At 42.4% G+C, this 18,057-nt stretch overlaps 1 protein-coding gene across 1 annotated transcript in view; it reads right to left on the minus strand.

Annotated features, from left to right (window-relative positions):
- Positions 1-12,780: 12,780 nt before the first annotated feature.
- LOC122565146 (scaffold attachment factor B1-like) overlaps positions 12,781-18,057 on the minus strand; it is an 85,288-nt gene continuing 80,011 nt past the window's right edge. Inside the window, exon 17 of the mRNA XM_043720820.1 lies at positions 12,781-13,107. Within this exon, the coding sequence (XP_043576755.1) occupies positions 12,978-13,107 (130 nt within the window). The 3' untranslated portion in view covers positions 12,781-12,977. The remainder of the gene's footprint in view (positions 13,108-18,057) is intronic.

The raw sequence follows: 18,057 nt of genomic DNA on the forward strand, positions 1-18,057 counted from the left end.
AAGAATGGCTTAACCGTTTTGAAACTGGGGCCTATTACAACTTTGAGAAAAAGTGAGGGCTGCAGATGCTGGAGATCAGAGCTGAAAATGTGTTGCTGGAAAAGCGCAGCAGGTCAGGCAGCATCCAAGGAGCAGGAGAATCGACGTTTCGGGCATAAGCCCTTCTTCAGGAATCCTGAAGAAACGTCGATTCTCCTGTTCCTTGGATGCTGCCTGACCTGCTGCGCTTTTCCAGCAACACATTTTCAGCCTATTACAACTTGCCAATGACCTGAGAGGTAAGAGACTGGGGGGAAACCGTGAGCAACAATTAGATCTCAAGCTGTTCCCACAGCACCTGATAAAGGAAGAGATTGGCCAGCAGCCAAAGATACATGAGGAAGTTGGCTGTGAAGTCTGAGGAGTGCTGGATACGTTTGGGCTGGAACATGGTGCTTCAGATTGGACACTTCAACTACTCCAACTCTGGTTAGATCCCTAATTCATTGGCATCTTTCAGGGCCATCCCTGAATTGTTAACATCAGAGACTCAGACTGCCAAAGTGTGGAATAGAATGCTGAGGATTACATGGCTGTTATTTTAAAACATTTCACCTCAGGACACTTCAAGACTTGAGAAAAAAACAATGAGAATAACAATGAGTTGCATTTATAAAGCACCTTTAATGTTGATAAATATTCACAGAAGTGGAAACAGACGGCACTTGACACTAAAATGAAATAAAAAATTGTGATGCTGGACATCTGAAACAAAGACGAAAATTGTTAGAGAAACTCAGCAGGTCTGGCAACACCTGTGGAGAGAAACAGAGCAATGCTTTTCTCTCGACTGATACTGCCAGACCTGTTCAGTTTCTCCGGCAATTTCTGCTTTTGTGTGTTTCAATGCTTGACACTGACTCACTTAAGCAGAGGTGACCAAAAGCTTGTCAAAAAGGTAAGCAATCGGAAAGATTTCATGGAGCAGAGAAAGGAAACTTCAAGGACAGAATTTAGGGACCAGTGATAGAAGATGTAGGGGCTGGAGGGGACTTTACACTGGTGGGAGTCATACCTGGCACAAAGGAAGATGGCTGCGGTTGTTGGAGGTCATTCACCTCACCTCCAGGATATGTCTTCAGGAGCTCCTCAGGGTAGTGTCCTTGGCCCAACCATCTTCTGCTGCTTCGTCAATGACCTTCTTTTCATCATTAGGTCAGAAGTGAGGAGTCGCAAATGGTGCACAATCATCAGCGAACATCCCAGTTCAGACATATGGTGGAGAAAAAGTCATTGATGAGGGAGCTGAACATGTTTTGGCCTAGAACACTACCCTGAGGAACTCCTGCAGAGATGTCCTGGAGCTGAGATGTCCGACCTCCAACAACCACGACCATCTTCCTATGTGCCAGCTATGACACTAACCAGCAGGGAGTTTCGCCCCTGATTCCGATTGGTTCTGGTTTTGCTGGGCTCCTTGATGTCACACTTGACCAAATGCAGTTTTGATGTCAAGGGCTGTCACTGTCACCTCGCCTCTGGAATTCAGCTCTTTTGTTCATCCTTGAACAAGACTGCAATGAAGTCAGGAGCTGAGTGGCCCTCATAGGACCCAAACCGAATGTCAATAAGCAAGTTATTGCTAAGGTAGTGCTGCTTAAAAGTATTATTGATGACACCTTCCATCACTTCACTGATAATTGAGAATAGACTCATGGAACAGTAATTGGCTAAATTGGGTTTGTCCTGCTCTTTTGTGTACAGGACAATTCCCTGGCTAAATGTCTACATTGTTGAGTAGTTAGTGTTATGACTGCGTTAGAACACTGACTGTGACAGGTTCAAGAATACCAAGTAGCCTTTGCAGTTTCCAGTGTGTACAGCCATTTCTTGATTTCAAGTGGATCAAATTGGATTGGCTGAAGGCTGGTATCTGTGATACTGGGGAAACCACTGGAGGAGGCCAAGATAGATTATCCACTCTGCACTTCTGGCTGAAGATTGCTGCAAAATGCTTCAGCATTGTCTTTTGTACTGATGTGCTGAGCTCTTTCCTCATTGAATTGGACATTTGTGGACCAAGCAACATGCTTGTCAATACATGGTTGATCCATTGTTTCTTGACCAAGATCAATGTGCTAAAGTGGGTCAGATGACATATTGGACTATGGTTTGGCGAGTACATGAAATATTTTTCACAACTTTAAAAATATAGGATGATTGTACATAATGAAAAGATTCACTCTAAACTGAACATCACTATGCTACTTTATAGCTTTGTTCCTTTTGGAGATAAGTGTACATTGTAAAGTAGTCTACAAGGTAATGCTTTACAGAGAGCAAAAGTACAGGGGGATTTGTTATGACGTACTGTAACAAGAAGGCAGCAAAGACTATGGTCTAAATGTTTTCCATCCGTCCTCAAACTTTGGTTCTTCAACAAATTGTAATCACAACACAATTTAAGTGAGGTGCAGAATATTGTATTTTACAGGCAACAAAATGAAATTGCTCTAAATTATACAGAGCAAAGGAGGCATCAGGGAAATGACATTTTTGAACTGGTAACTTTATTCTCCTGCACAAACAGACCAGACAAGTCTATCCATTGAACCATTAAGTTATGCTGAGGGGAGATAAATGATTTAAACTGTCCGACAGATTGCTTATCAGAAATGTCTTTTTCCTTCTGTCAAATGCAAGTGCTTGGGAGGGTTTGAGTCCATGTGCCAACACCTTCACATTATCCAGCAAGCAGCCTACAATCATGGTAGGCATTTTCATCCCATAGTGGATTTGCTGTTTCTTCTGAGGTGATACAGATCAATAGGAATCTCTCCTGAAAGAGGTCGTGCCTAATAAAAAAAAGTATACATTTATCAACTGCAAAAGCCACTAGGATTTCAACTAGGTCATGTGTAAATTATAATCAGTGATTTGATTCCCTGTTGGATCTGATGGTTTTGAATAGCCTGGTGCAGGACATGGAACGGTGAACCTTTCCTACAGAATCCACAATCCTACTGCGTTATTACACCAAGAACAATCAGTTCAGCTAATCATCTGAGGAAAGATCACTGGACCTGAAACGTTAACTCTGATTGAGAGTCATAGAGTCCTACAGCACAGACACAGGCCCTTTGGTTCAAACTGGTCCACGCTGACTGAAATGTCTGTCTGCGCTGACCTCATTTCTCCGCACTGGGCCCATAATATCCTTCTAAATCTTTCCTATCCATGTATTTGTCCAAATGCCTTTTAATTGTTGTTAATGTACCTGCCTCAACCACTTCCACTGGCAGCTCATTCTATATTTGTACCACCCTCTGTGTAAAATTGTTGCCCCTCAGGTTCCCTTTTATTCTTTCCCCTTTAACGTTAAATTGATGCCCTCTAGTCCTCGATTCCACAACCCTAAGAAAACGACAGTGCATTTACCCTATCCATGCCTCTCATAGTCTTTTGTCCTCGCTTGTCCAACCTCCCCCTCTAACCCAGACTTTTTGAGTCCTGGCAACATCCTTGTAAATTTCTCCTGCACTCTTTCCAGTTTAATAAAATTTTTCCTATAGCAGGGTGACCAAAGCTGAACACAATATTCCAAGTGCGGCCTCACCAACATCCTGTATGACTGCAACATAACTTCCCAACTTCTATACTCCCTGCCCTGATTGATGAAGGCCAGTGTGCCAAAAGTTGCCTTCACTGTCCTGTCTACCTGTGACTCCACGTTCAGAGAACAGTGCACCTGAACTCCAGGGTCCCTCTGTTCTACTGTACTCCTTAAGGACCTACCATTCACCATGGAACTCCTCCCTTGATCTGACTTTCCAAAATGCAAGACCTCACACTTATCCATATTAAACTCCATTTGCCATTTCTCGGCCCACTTCCCCAGCTAATCAAGGTTTTTTTTAGATTACTTACAGTGTGGAAACAGGCCCTTCGGCCCAACAAGTCCACACCGACCCGCCGAAGCGCAACCCACCCATACCCCTACATTTACCCCTTATTACCTAACACTAAGGAGGAAACCCACGTGCACCTGAACTCCAGGGTCCCTCTGTTCTACTGTACTCCTTAAGGACCTACCATTCACCATGGAACTCCTACTTTGATGTGACTTTCCAAAATGCAAGACCTCACACTTATCCATATTAAACTCCATTTGCCATTTCTCGGCCCACTTCCCCAGCTAATCAAGGTACTGCTGCAATTTCTGATAACCTTCCTCACTGTCCACAATACATCCTATTTTAGTGTCATCTGCAAACTTATTGATCATGCCTTGTACATTCTCATCCAAATCATTGATATAGATAACAAACAGTAATGGGCCCAGCACTGACCCCCAAGGCTCCTTCCAGTGTTTCCCTTTGCTTCCTACTATCAAGCCAATTGTGTATCCAATTTGCCAGCTCCCCCTGAATTTTATGTGATCTAACCTTCCAGAGCAGCCTACCATGTGGAACCTTATCAAAGTCCTTACTGAAATCCATATAGACTACATCTACTGCCCTGCTCTCATCAATCTTCCCGGTCACTTCACCAAAGAATTCTATCAAATTTGTGAGGCATGATCTCCCATTCACAAAGCCATGCTGACTACTCCTAATCAAACCTCGTCTTTCCAAATGCATGCATAAATTATCTCTTAGAATCTTCTCAAGTAACTTACCCATCAGAGATGTTAGGCTTACTGGTCTAGAGTTCCCTGATTTTTCTTTGCAGCCCTTATTGAATAAGGGCACATTCACTACCCTCCAGCCTTCCAGGACCTCACCCGTGGCTATCGATGATGCAAAACTATCAGCCAGGACGCCCCACAATTTCTTCTGTAGCCTCTTGCAGTGTTCTTGGATATATCTGGTCAGGATCAAGAGATTTATTCACCTTCATACATTCTAATACATCCAACAACACCTCTACTGTGACAGATATCACCACTACCTTTCCTGAGTTCCCAATCTTCATGTCTTTCTCCATGGTAAACACAGAGAAGAAATATTCATTGAGGACCTTGCCCATCTCTGGCGGTTCTACACTTACATGTCCACTTTGGCCCTTGAGGGGTCTTTTTCCTTTAATAAACTTAAAGAAACTCTTTGGATTCACCCTAATCTTCTCAGCCAAAGCTATCTCGTGCTCCCTTTCACCCTTCTTATTTCCTCTTCAGTAAACTCCTGTATTCCCTATATACCTCCAGGGATTCTCTTGATCTCAACTACCTATACCTGAGCCATGCCTCCTCTTTTATCTAGTCAAAGCCTCAATATCTCTTGCATTTCAGATTTCCTATCCCTGCCAGCCTTGCCTTTCACCCTCACAGGAACATATAGACCTTGAACTCTAGCTATCTCACTTTAAAAAGCCTCCCATTTGCCAGGGGTCCCTTTTCCTGCAAACAAACTACTCCAATCAACCCCTGCAGGCTCCTGTCTAATTCGCCTTGCCCCAATTTAGAACTCAAACCTGTGGGTCAGTTTTGTCCCTCTCCGTAACCTTTTTAAAATTAATAGAACTATGGTCACTGTCACCTGTCCTGCCCTCTTTCCCAAGAGTAGGTCAGGTTCTGCCCCTTCCCGAGTAGGACCTTCCATTTACTGCTTGAGGAAACTTTCCTGTATACACTTAACAAATTCCACCCCATTGAAGTCCTTAATGCTATGGCACTAGCAATCTATGTTAGGAAAATTAAAGGCCCCTGTATGAAAATCCTATTGTTCCTCAAGTCTCCCCAATCTCCCTGCATATTTGTTCCTCTTGTTCCTGTTAAGTACAACCTCAATAACATCACTATTTTCCGCTTATTTCTTAGCTCCACCCACAAAGCTTCACTGGATGATCCTTCCGTTATTTTATCTGATTACTGCTTTATTCAAAAATACAACAGCCCCTCCCCTCCTTCCACCACCTCTGTCCTGCCTAAAGCACCTGCACCCTGGCACATTAAGCTGCCAATCCTGTCCCTCCCCTAGCCGTGTTTCTGTAATAGCTATAATATCCCAGTCCCACATACCTATCCACGCCAAGTGCATCAGCCTTACCTGTCAGCCATCTTGATTTGAAATAAATTCAATTTAATCCAACAGGCATTCCTTGCTCTCTGTCATGTTCGAGCCTAACCTGTCTCTTCAACTTACTATTTCTGATTACTGTATCTCTCCCAGCCTTGCACTTTTCTCCCTGCTGTTAAGGCTCCCCCATCACCAATCTAATTTATACCCTCCCATGCAGCATGAGCATACCTGGTCACCAAGAGATTGGTTCCCCTGCAGTTCAGGTGCAACTCATCCCCTTGAACATGTCACCTCTGCCCCAGAAAAGATCTCAATGATCTAAAAATGGTAAAACCCTGCCCCCTGCACCAACTCTTTGGCCACCCATCCATCTGCCACATCCTCCTGCTCTTGCCCTCATATGGCATGTGACGCTGGATGTAACCCAGAGATTACCACCAACAATGGTAAACTCTTTTCCTAGCTCTCTAAGAACACTCTGTAGGACCTCATCCCTATTTCTACCTATGTTATTTGCGCTAATGTGTTGAATGGCTTCTGACTGCTCACCCTCCCCCTTGAGAATGTTCTGTGACATCCTGGACTCTGGCACCCGGAGAAGCAATACACCATCCTGGATTCCCATTAGGGGCCACAGAATCTCCTGTCTGTCCCTCTACCTATCAACCCTTGCCTGCTGTGCCCCAGAGCCAGTCATGGCTACTGCTGCTTTCCCCTCAATGATCATGCCACCTACCCCATCCCCCACCACCCACCCTCCCAACAGCATCCACAGCAATATACTTGTTTTCGAGGGAAATGGCCACAGTGGGTTCCTGCACACTCTGCCTACTTCCTTTGCTTTCCTGGTGGTTACTCTCTGCCTGCACCTTAGGTGTGACCACCACTAAAACTCTTAAGCACTCAACACTTTGGATGACCCAGAGTACAGCCAGCTCCAGCTCCCTAACAGTCTCCCAGGAGCTGCAGTTGGGTGCACTTCCCACAGCTATAGTCATCAGTGACGACAGAAGTCACTCTGAACACCCACATTGTGCAGAAGGAACATTCGACTGCCCTAACTGCCATCTTAACTGCTGTAAAATGTCTCTCCACAGATGCTGCCAGACCTGCTGAACTTTTCCAGCAATTTCTGTTTTTGTTTGATTTCCAGCATCCGCACATCTTTCGGTTTTCATCATTAAGAATGTTTTGTGAAGCACAGACTGACACTGTAGAAGGAGCCAGAGGTAATTTATCATTAACAATAACTTGGGATAGAATAATTGGAACTTGTCCTCTCTGAAAAATAACGGTTGTGTTTTTATTTCCCCCCCCCCGTGTTAGCAAAAGGAAACAAACAAAACTTCCCTTTACACTGTGCTATCAAGCACTTTCAGATCAGTTATAAGACTTCCTCAATCCAACATCCCTGAGCATCAGAGCTTGAACATTCCTTTTTGCTTCCAAGTAGATCCACCTTCTAGATGTATGAAGTGGACATTCCCCACTTGAAAGTGTTCAGACTAAAGTCTTGTTATTTATAGCTCCTACAGATGGGAAATAATAAACTTGCACAAGTCCCTTGTACAACTGGTAAATTCCCTAGAAAGAGGCTGTACATCTGGCTCAGGAAAGGCTTGAAGGTTACAGTTCAAAGTACGGAAGAGTTGATGATTCCCGACCAAAGGGCCAGAGCCAATTATTACAGGCTCCCACCATATGAATGGGAAATAGGGGATTGAATAATGTGCGATTTAATACCTAAGCTTTCATCATCATGAATGAAAGTTCCTTTTTATTGAAGACTACTGTGCCACTGAAGCCTCCAATTTATCACATTATAAAGTGAAACAGCAGTGTCCACAATACTATTGCATGACCTGTGCATAAAATAGGTCTTGGTCTCTGAGTTTAAAAGGCCTACCTTCATTTTAAAGACACGTCTGCAAGCTTGGGGCAATGACGGACACCAGGCCTACATGCAACAGGTCTGGCAATCAACAGGTACTTCCCCAGCCACGCACAGAGGATGAACTGGAGTACTCACCTGATCTTCCAAAGAACACAGGCCATTGTCATCCACCACAAGCCCTATCGCCATTGAACACCTACGAATAGTACCAACACTACCCCAGCTCCATATACCAGCACTCAATCCTGACCCTGCGACTATCCCTCACCTGATAGCCTCTGTCCCCAGTTGCCTTTGCTGACTTACCACAGGATTGCTGCTAGTGTTGCACTGGTGTGGTAGTTCCTTTCTCCAACTACTTGTTGTCTGTTAAGTACTGACACCTCACCAGCTCAACAAGTGTGAAGCCTGAGGCCCTGCGCAAAAGGCCTAACCAGAAGAGAGATCATTTGGAGACTGGGTTCAAAACTCTACAGTGATGACAATATTGTCAGAAAATAAAACTTTTATTCCAGCAGGCTGGCTGAAATCAGGTAACAGAAAGTCATTTATTAAACCAGCAGTGCAATAAGATCTGAATTTCAGTTCAATAAACAAAGATTCTTCACATCATTGACCTGATCCCAGGTATTCAGGAAGGCACACTTTCACATTCCTGGAGGTGTCAGAGAATCACAAGACAATTTGCCAAAGTGCAAAGGACCAGGGAACAAACTGTTAGTGATTCATTGCCCTGGCTCAGCGTTATAATGCTACTCCAATAAGCCAGGCTTGTTTAGTTCCAGCTTCTTTACTCGTTTTAGTTCTCGACTTGGAACAGAGAATGCTTTATGTTTACACAGGTCCAATTATTCACCAGAGTCAGCCTGATCTCCTTCTGTGACCTGACCTGAAAAAATATTTGTTGAGCATATTTCTTGGAAGCTGCTTTTTAAACGAGCTTCACTGGTAATCGCCTTCACTCCCTTGACAAAATCCCGTCACTTATTTCAAAATCCTCCTCCATCCCAGTCTTGTTTCTTTCCACAAGGACTGAGTCAGACTGGGATGTTCTCAAAACCAAACATTGAAGCGACAGCTGATAGGGAGCAATTGACTTATTACATCCTGAACAATTAACTAAGTAGTGAGCTGATGCACAATGCTACTTATGTATAGCTCAAGAGAATCCTAAGTTACTCACTAAAAATCAGAAAAGACAGATATCCCAGTCGTTAATTTAAAATCAGTACTAAGAGGCCTGGAAAATAGAATTACTGCGGTTGTTCAATGAAAAGGAGCAAAAGTCATTTTGGGCTTTCTTCAGTGAATCAAGGCTAAAAATCACACCACCAGGTTATAATCCAACAGGTTTATTTGGAAGCACAAACTTTCAGAGCGGCATCCTTTGTCAGGTAGCTAGTGGGACAGGATCAGAAGACACAATTTATAGCACAAGATCATAGTGTCATGCAACTGATGTATATTGAACGAACCTAGATTGCTGTTGAGTCTTTCATCTTTTAGAATGGGTTGCAGGTTTCGATTCATTAATGAGTGAGTACCAGAACTTCTTTCAAGTCACATTCCCAAGATAACTTAAGGTTTTATATATAAAAAAAAGTGACATCTCAGCTCAGACAATGCCTTAAAGATGTGAGGTTAGAATCTATGTATATCCCAATCTTGTGTGAGATTGGTTCTGTTTCCAAAGTAGGAATTTATTAAATGTCACATGGATTGACGGTCTACAGATTGTATACTTTTGAGCACACGCTCTCTCTCTCTGACACACACCACATACACCCCCTACATTCACATTCTCTCAGAGGCTGATACTCCATCACACCCATGCACACACTACCAAGCATGTGCACACATGCATACACTTCCACTCCTTTCCCCACACACATACATACTCTCCCTCACATGCATGTGCATACACATACAAGTCAATGGGGAGAATTTGTATTAGCAGATGCATTCTATTTTGCTCAAAAAGTACACATCCTGCAGGCAATCTATGTGACATTTTATAAATTCCTACTTTGGCAAGAGAATCAATCTGACACGATTGGGATATGGACAGACTCTAACCTCACACCTTTAATGCATTGTCTGAGCTGAGATGTCACTTTTAAATTATAAAACCTTAAGTTATCTTTGGGAATATGACTTGATAGAAGTTCTGGGATCTACTGATTAATGAATCGAAACCAGCAACCCATTCTAAAAGATGAAAGACTGAACAGCAATCTAGGTTTGTTCAATATATTGTATCAGTTGCTTGATGCTATGATCTTGCCTCACTACCTAACAAGGGAGTGGCTCTGAAAGCTTGTACTTCCAAATAAACCTACTGGACTATAACCTGGTGTTATGCGATTTTCTTTAACTTTGTCCAACCCCAGCACCTCCACATTCAGTGAATAAGCTTGTGGAATCTAACACCTATCTGTAATAAGGAAATTTCTACAGAATTCTGATCAAACGTCACACACCTCTGACAGTTTATTCTGCTTCTTTCCCCCACAGGTACTGCCAGACCAGCTAATTACCCCCAAGCTCTTTGGGTTGTGATAAATGGTGTCAGTTCTTGAGTGAGATCTGAAGTTTCACAGTTGAATTTGGAAGCTTCTGATGATCCAAGTACAATCTACAAATCACGTACCCAGCTGGCCAAAATCTAGATGATGATGATACAACAACTTACACTTACATAGGACAGGTAACAATGATAGGAAGATAAGCTCCAATCAAGAGAAGACAGCTGGAGTGGTGACAAAAAGTTTGGGTAAAGGCCATGGATAACACAGGCTGGATTGCATAGAGTACAGGATGGGCCAGGAAAGGGGGAAGATGAGAATTAATCAAACCTAAAAACATGGATCACTTGTCCTGAACTGATAGACTATTTCAGCTAAAAAATGGCATCTTCGAGGAAGATAACGAATTTGACAAAAAGTCACCTTTTTATTGAGTAAGGGACTAAAGCAGGGAGTTGCAGTAAATGGTTGGTTCAGACTGGAGGTACATATACAGAGCAATTCTTCAGCATCAGCAGATACGTGACATCCATTTTTATGCCCTGGGCGTGGTTATGAAGAGCAGAGTTTGCACGTTAGCAAACATGAAAATGTGGTAATACTGAGGATAGCAACAGACTTTAGGACCTTCACTTCAGTTGAAACAGACTCATGTAAATGAAAATTAATGCACAGAATTGAGATTTGATGCATTTTGGTTGGAGGAACGACAAGTAATAGAATTATACCATGTAGATAAAGTGGTGTGGGTCAGAAAAGCCTAGGAGTGAGGTTTGTGCACATGGTCTTTGAAGGTGCCAAGATAGATTGCTCAGGAAAATCTAGTGGATATTGGAAAAGCACACTGTATCCAGAGTAATATACTCAGAAGAGTTTAAGTTATACTCAACCTTTATAAATGACTATTTAGGCTTCAATTGAAGCAACACAATCAATTTTTTTTAAAATGGATGTCAGGGCTTTTGAAAGGATACAGAACAACTTTACCTGAATTGTACCAGTGATGTGGAATTATAACTACATGAGGTGGTAGGAAAAGCAAGAGATGTTCTCCTTAATGCAGAGAAGGGAAACAGAAAATGCAATAGATGCTCATGGTGATTAAAGGATCTGATAGTGTAAATAAAGGTGGCAATCAGAGAACATTCAAAGAATTGTAGAGGGGACGCTTCTCTCTGTACAAGTTACATCATCTACAGTGTATTGCACAAAAGTGCAGTGAAATCAATTGAATATTAAATTTGAATGGGGATTTGTATATATACTTACAACTTGCAGCATCTTGGGAATCAGCAGAATCGGTCAAATAGCTAAAACTCAGGAGTACGATGGCCAGAATGTCCATGATTGGGCAGAGAGAACTTTTGTACAAAGTGAAAACTGGATCACTCCAGTTTATGTTTGTGACAAACAAAAGTTTCTAGGTCATCGTAAATGGAACTGTTAAAAACAAATGGTTTGATCATGAATGACCTTGCCAGTGACAACTCCTCCCTGCACGAAATGCAGCAAGGAGTCCAGGGGTACGAACAGAGGGAAATGGAGACTTACACTAGTAAAATATTTACAAGTATATGGTGCCCAGTTTTTTCTCATTAGAATTTATATATAATTTCAGTATTTAAAACATAAGTTAGAGTAGAAAGGAGCATGATGAAACATGCATGTACATTGAAAAGTGACAGGGAAGTAGTTGGTCTTTGCAGTTGCTGAAAAAAGCAAGGGGTCACTGTGTGAGGCATGTGCACATACATCAACTTCTTCACAATCCTGTGATCAACTAACTGTACCCTCTGAACTTCAATCCAAGAGAGTTTCGAAACTTTATGCTTCTTGCTTCTGGGAAAAATAACTTGGACTTTTGAAATTTGATTGATAGATAGTTTTTTTTAAGAATGCAAATGAGTTGTGATTGTAAAATACAATACGGAATACTTCTACTTGCTTCTAGTTAGGCAAAGAAGATGGTGAAACTGGGTTACCATTGCCCTTCACCGGAGGTCAGGCAGAATGAAAACAAAAGGACCCTATGGAAAAGGTTTGGCTTTTCAGCCACACAAATGCAATCAGACTATTCAACATTCATTTCAAAATGCAGAATGTTTATAAAAATAAGAAACAGTCGCAACCCATTCCTTACTTACCTACATGTTTATTTAGGACATGTTTATTTTCTTCAATCAATATGCTGATGTGATTTCCACATGACATGTTGGTATATTACTAAGGGAAAATTAAAGACTACACGGATATCCCAGCTACTGGAATTTCAAAGGTTTATGATCATGTCTGATATTTGAGGAAAACCATAGGAGAATTCAAGTAAAATCAGGAACTAGCAGGTTAGATAACTTCAAACAGGTAGGGTAGAAAAAGACAAAAAGGACAAGTTTTATTGATTCTTTGTCAAGACAAGCACATTTGAGAAAATTAATTACAAAATGAGAGCTAGTCACATTCAAACATTCAGTTTAAATACTTCAACGCAAACAAAAAGGTGACTACAGAATCTGAAAACATATTAAAAATATTTCCTTCATATGAAGATAGTGAAACAGTTTAGTAGGGACGCTGGTAACCTCCAGAAGCAGTTCCCCCTGACACGTTTACTCCTGACATCATCTGGCTTGAGCGGTTATCAAATGCCATAGAGCCTTGCTGGTAACCTCCTTGCATGTAGTTTCCTTGACTGTGAAAACCAAGGATTACAACAGTTATTTATAAAGCTGAAAAGACAAAACAAGTTCTCCTGTAATCTAAGGATGTTTGTAATATGTAGCAAGAGTGAAGATTTGACATGCCCAGAATCCAAGGACATGCCCAGAATCCGAGGACATGCCTTCCAGAAACGACCGACAGAGAAACCTTTACTGAATATACTATATGGATTCAGTATAAATTGCTTGTTCCCATTTCTGTATTAATGCTAACACCACACTGGATCCATCTACTGTCAAATCTATTCCCGGCATTGTCTGAAATAATTCGCGTGCTGATTTATTTAATTTCCTGTTAAATTTTGCGGTTAATTCAGCTTCAAATAAGACTCAGTCATGCATCGCTGGTCTACTAATCTTATTCAATTTCTTGCTGTATTCAATCTTTTACTTTGAGTCCTAGTCTTACACCCTCTTGCTATAACTTGACAGCAATGGAATTCATCTTTTTTCTATTTCTTCACCCAAATTCAAACTCTGGACAATTATTAGTTTCCCTCAGCTTTCCTGGTAACAGATTCCTAGTTTTACCCTGGTTCTTTATTATAACATTCAACCTCACCCCACACTTCTGGGAACCTGAAGATTCCTTCACTGTGATATATATAGAGCTATGATAGATGAGGCTACTTTCAGGCAGATCACCATGACCCACAGTCTATGTGTGGTGCGAGTGTGCTTGTGACGAATATCATAATGGGCTTCAGAGTGTGCAGCAATGGGAAGAACATGTTACTGGATAGGATGGAAGAAACCTTCAACCAACAAGGGTCCATATGGTCATCGTATTTGGTTCTCCTTGTGACAGGGAAATGCTGCAGAGCGATCTTTGCATGGGGCATGATGAGGATTCCACACTGAACTAGACAGAAAGAGCTAAACATGATATTAATACGGACTCTAAATTACTGTGAGAAAGGGATGGAACAAGAATTAACAGGAGAAGGCTGTAAAGATTAGAGAAGATACTAACAGCAACCTTTAACAGATTTGTTATGTACTGCCATCCAGTGGCTTGTTGTGGTGCTGTACACTGACAGATACAGAGGGGAAACAAAAGGCATCAAATAGTATCTTACCATTCCAAAAATCAGTAGCAGCACCAGTTACAAGTATAATTGGTGCTGAACATAACTGTTGATAGTTCTGAGACTGCATGACTGTGGTCATCTGAAAGCATCCTGAAACGTAATGCTGAGACCTATAGTTTTTATAGCAAGTATGATGGGGTGATTTATTTATCTTTTTAAAAAAAGTGGAAAGGTGGTAAGGAAAAGCCAGGGAACTACAGACCAGTAAGCTTCACATCAGTGGTGGGTAAGTTGTTGGGGGAATCCTGAGAGACAGGATTTGCATGTATTTGGAAAGGCAAGGACTGATTAGGGATTGGCAACAAGGCATTGTGCACGGGAAAATCAAGTCTCATCAACTTGATTGAGTTTATTGAAAAAGTAACAAAGAGGATTGATGAGGACAGAGCGGTGGACATGATCTATATGGACTTCAGTAAGGCGTTTCACAAGGTTCCTTACGGTAGACTGGTTACTAAGGTTAGATCACATGGAATACAGGGAGAACTAGCCATTTGGATACAGAATTGCCTTAAAAGGCACAACACAAGAGGGTGGTGGTGGAGAGTTGCTTTTCAGACTAGAGGCCTGTGACCAGTGGTGTGCGACAAGGATCGGTGCTGGGTCCATTGCTTTTTGTTATTTATATAAATGATTTGGATGTGGACATACGAGGTGTAGTTAGTATGTTTGCAGATGACACCAAAATTGGAAGGTTATCCCAGAGTGCAACGGGATCTTGGTCAGATGGGCCAAGGGCCGAGAAGTGGCAGATGGAGTTTAATTTAGATAAATGTGAGGTGCTGCATTTTGGAAAAGCAAATCAGGGCAGGACTTACACACTTAATGGTAAGGTCCTGGGGAGTGTTGCTGAACAAAGAGATCATGGAGTGCAGATAGCTCCTTAAAAGTGGAGTCGCAGGTAAATAGGATAGTGAAGGCGGCATTTGGTATGCTTGCCTTCGTTAGTCAGAGCGCTGAGTATAGGACTTGGGAGGTAATGTTGCAGCTATACAGGACATTGGTTAGGCCACTGTTGGAATACTGTGTGCAATTCTGGTCTCCCTCCTATAGGAAGGATGTTGAGAAACTTGAAAGGATTCAGAAAAGATTTACAAGGATGTTGCCAGGGTTGGAGGGTTTGAGCAATCAGAAGGGACTGAACAGTTTGGGGCTGTTTTCCCTGGAGTGTCAGAGACTGCGGTTTATAAAATTGTGAGGGGCATGGATATGGTAAATGGACAAGGTATTTTCCCTGGGGTGAGGAGTCTAGAACAAGAGGGCATATGTTTAGAGTGAGGGGGGAAAGATTTAAAAGAGACCTAAGGGGCAACTTTTTTTATGCAGAGGGTGGTGCGTGTATGGAATGAGTTGCCAGAGGAAGCGGTGGAGGCTGGTACAATTACAACGTTTAAAAGGCATTTGGAATGGGAATATGAATAGGAAGGGTTTAAAGGGATATTGGCCAAGTGATGGCAAATGGGACTAAATTAATTTAAGATATCTGGTTGGCATGGACAAGTTGGACTGAAGGGTCTGTTTCCATACTGTACATTTCTATGATTGTATTTTCATGGTCTATCAATTTTTTGCTGTGAATAAATGGAGAGAAGATGCCCTGAAATGAATGTTTGTAGCTATTAACTATTTCTTATCAATCTTGGAAAGACTCATTTACTTCAAGGGGTTCTTGAAGGAGAAGGAGCGATGACAGAGTTTTAATATTTAAGGGATTTGATATGGCAAGTGCATGGATGGGTTTCTAATTGCTGGAGAAGACCAGAACCAAAAGCTAATAACAATAAATCCAAAACAGAATGCAGGCAGATTTGATTAGGGAACTTAAAGTGAAGAAATCCCTAAGGGGCAGTGACTGTACTATGATAGAATTCACCTTGCAGTTTGAAGGGAGAAGCTTGAATCGCTGCAAAGGTATTAGAATTGAGTAAAAGGTAACTCCAAACCAGGGAGGAGCTGACCAGAGATGATTGGAAGGGGATCCGAGCAGATTAAGACAGTCGAACAGCAATGGCAGGAATTTCTGGGTAATTTGGGAGGCACAGCAGAAATTCATCCCAAGGCAGAGAAAGCATATTAAGGGGAGGATGAGGCAACTGTGGCTGACAAGGGAAGTCACGAACAACATGAAACCAAAAAAGAGGGAGCATACAATTTGGTGAAGATTAGGGGGAAGCTTGAGGATTGGGATGCTTTTGAAAATGAGTAGAGGAAAGCTAAAAAGCAATATGGGGGAGAAGATGAAGTATGAGAGAAAGCTAGCTAGTAATATAAATGAAGATAGCAAGAGATTTTGTTTTTAGATATCTATAAAGGTAAGAGAGTAATTGGAGTAGACATTAGACCACTGGAAAATGAGGGTTGAGTAGTAGTAACAAGGGTCAAAGAAATGGCAGAAGAACTAAATATTTTGCATCAGCCTTCAAAGTAGAAGACAACAGCAGCATACCTGAACATCAAGGAAATCAGGGGCAGAGGTGAGTGCACTGGCCATCACGAAGCTGGGGAAGCTGAAAGGTCTCAAGGTGGATAAATCACCCAGACAGGGTGGACTAACCCCAGCATTCTAAAGTAGATAGCCAAGGACAATTACAGACACTGCTGTGATCTTTCAGGAAGCACTGGAATCAGGGAGCATCCTAGAGAACTGCGAGAAAATAACTAATTTAATATCCCAATTTAAGAAGGAAGGAGGCAGAAGATGGAACTATAGGCTGTTTAGCCTGACCTCAATCAGTGGTAAGATTTTGAGAGTCCATTATTAAGAATAAGACTATGGGGTACTTGGACGTGCACAGTAAAATAAGGCTGAGCCAGCACAGCTTCCTCAAGGAAGGTCGTGCCTGACAGATCTATGAAAATTCTTTGAGGAAGTAACGAGTAAGTTAGTGAACAAGAGAACCAGTGGATGTGACAAGGTGCTATTCAGGAGGCTGCCAAGTAAGATATTAGCCCATGGTTTTAGGGGCAAGGTACTAGAATGGATAGAGGACTGGATGACTCGCATAATATAAAAGACAGCAGCAGGAGAGGGCCATTCGACCCTTCGAACCTACTCTGCCATTCATCATGATCATGGCTGATCCTCCAACTCAATAGCCCCAATCCTGCTTTGACCTTCAACTAACTCCCACATGTCAAATGTGAGCTTGCCTGATAGCAGTTGCTCCCAATTAACACTCCCTGAAGATCTCGACCCATGGGAGGGGTCTTGCCATAGGGCAGCACGATGGCACAGTGGTTAGCACTGCTGCCTCACAGCGCCAGAGACCCGGGTTCAATTCCCGCCTCTGGCGACTCTCTGTGTGGAGTTTGCACATTCTCCCTGTGTCTGCCTGGGTTTCCTCCGGGTGCTCCGGTTTCCTCCCACAATCCAAAAATGTGCAGGTTAGGTGAATTGGCCATGCTAAATTGTCTGTAGTGTTAGGTGAAGATGTAAATGTAGGGGAATGGGTCTGTGTGGGTTGCGCTTCGGCGGGTTGGTGTGGACTTGTTGGGCCGAAGGGCCTGTTTCCACACTGTAAGTAATCTAATCTAATCTAAAAGTAGTTTGCAGGAATGGCAGCTGGTGAGTAGTGGAGTGCCACAGGGGTGTATGTTGGGATCATAGCTATTCAAGTTATACATGAACAATTTATTCAAGGAACCAAGGGCATTGTTGTTAAGTCTGCAGATTGGGCAAGGTTGAGGAGGTAGACAGGTGGGAGAAGGTTGAGGAGGTTGAAAGGTGGGGGAAGGTTGAGGGTTGAGGAGGTAGACAGGTGGGGGAAGGTTGAGGAGGTAGACAGGTGGGGAAGGTTGAGGAGGTAGACAGTGGGGGAAGGGTGAGGAGGT

The sequence above is a fragment of the Chiloscyllium plagiosum genome, chromosome 31 (assembly GCF_004010195.1).
Source record: "Chiloscyllium plagiosum isolate BGI_BamShark_2017 chromosome 31, ASM401019v2, whole genome shotgun sequence".
Lineage (NCBI taxonomy): Eukaryota > Metazoa > Chordata > Chondrichthyes > Orectolobiformes > Hemiscylliidae > Chiloscyllium > Chiloscyllium plagiosum.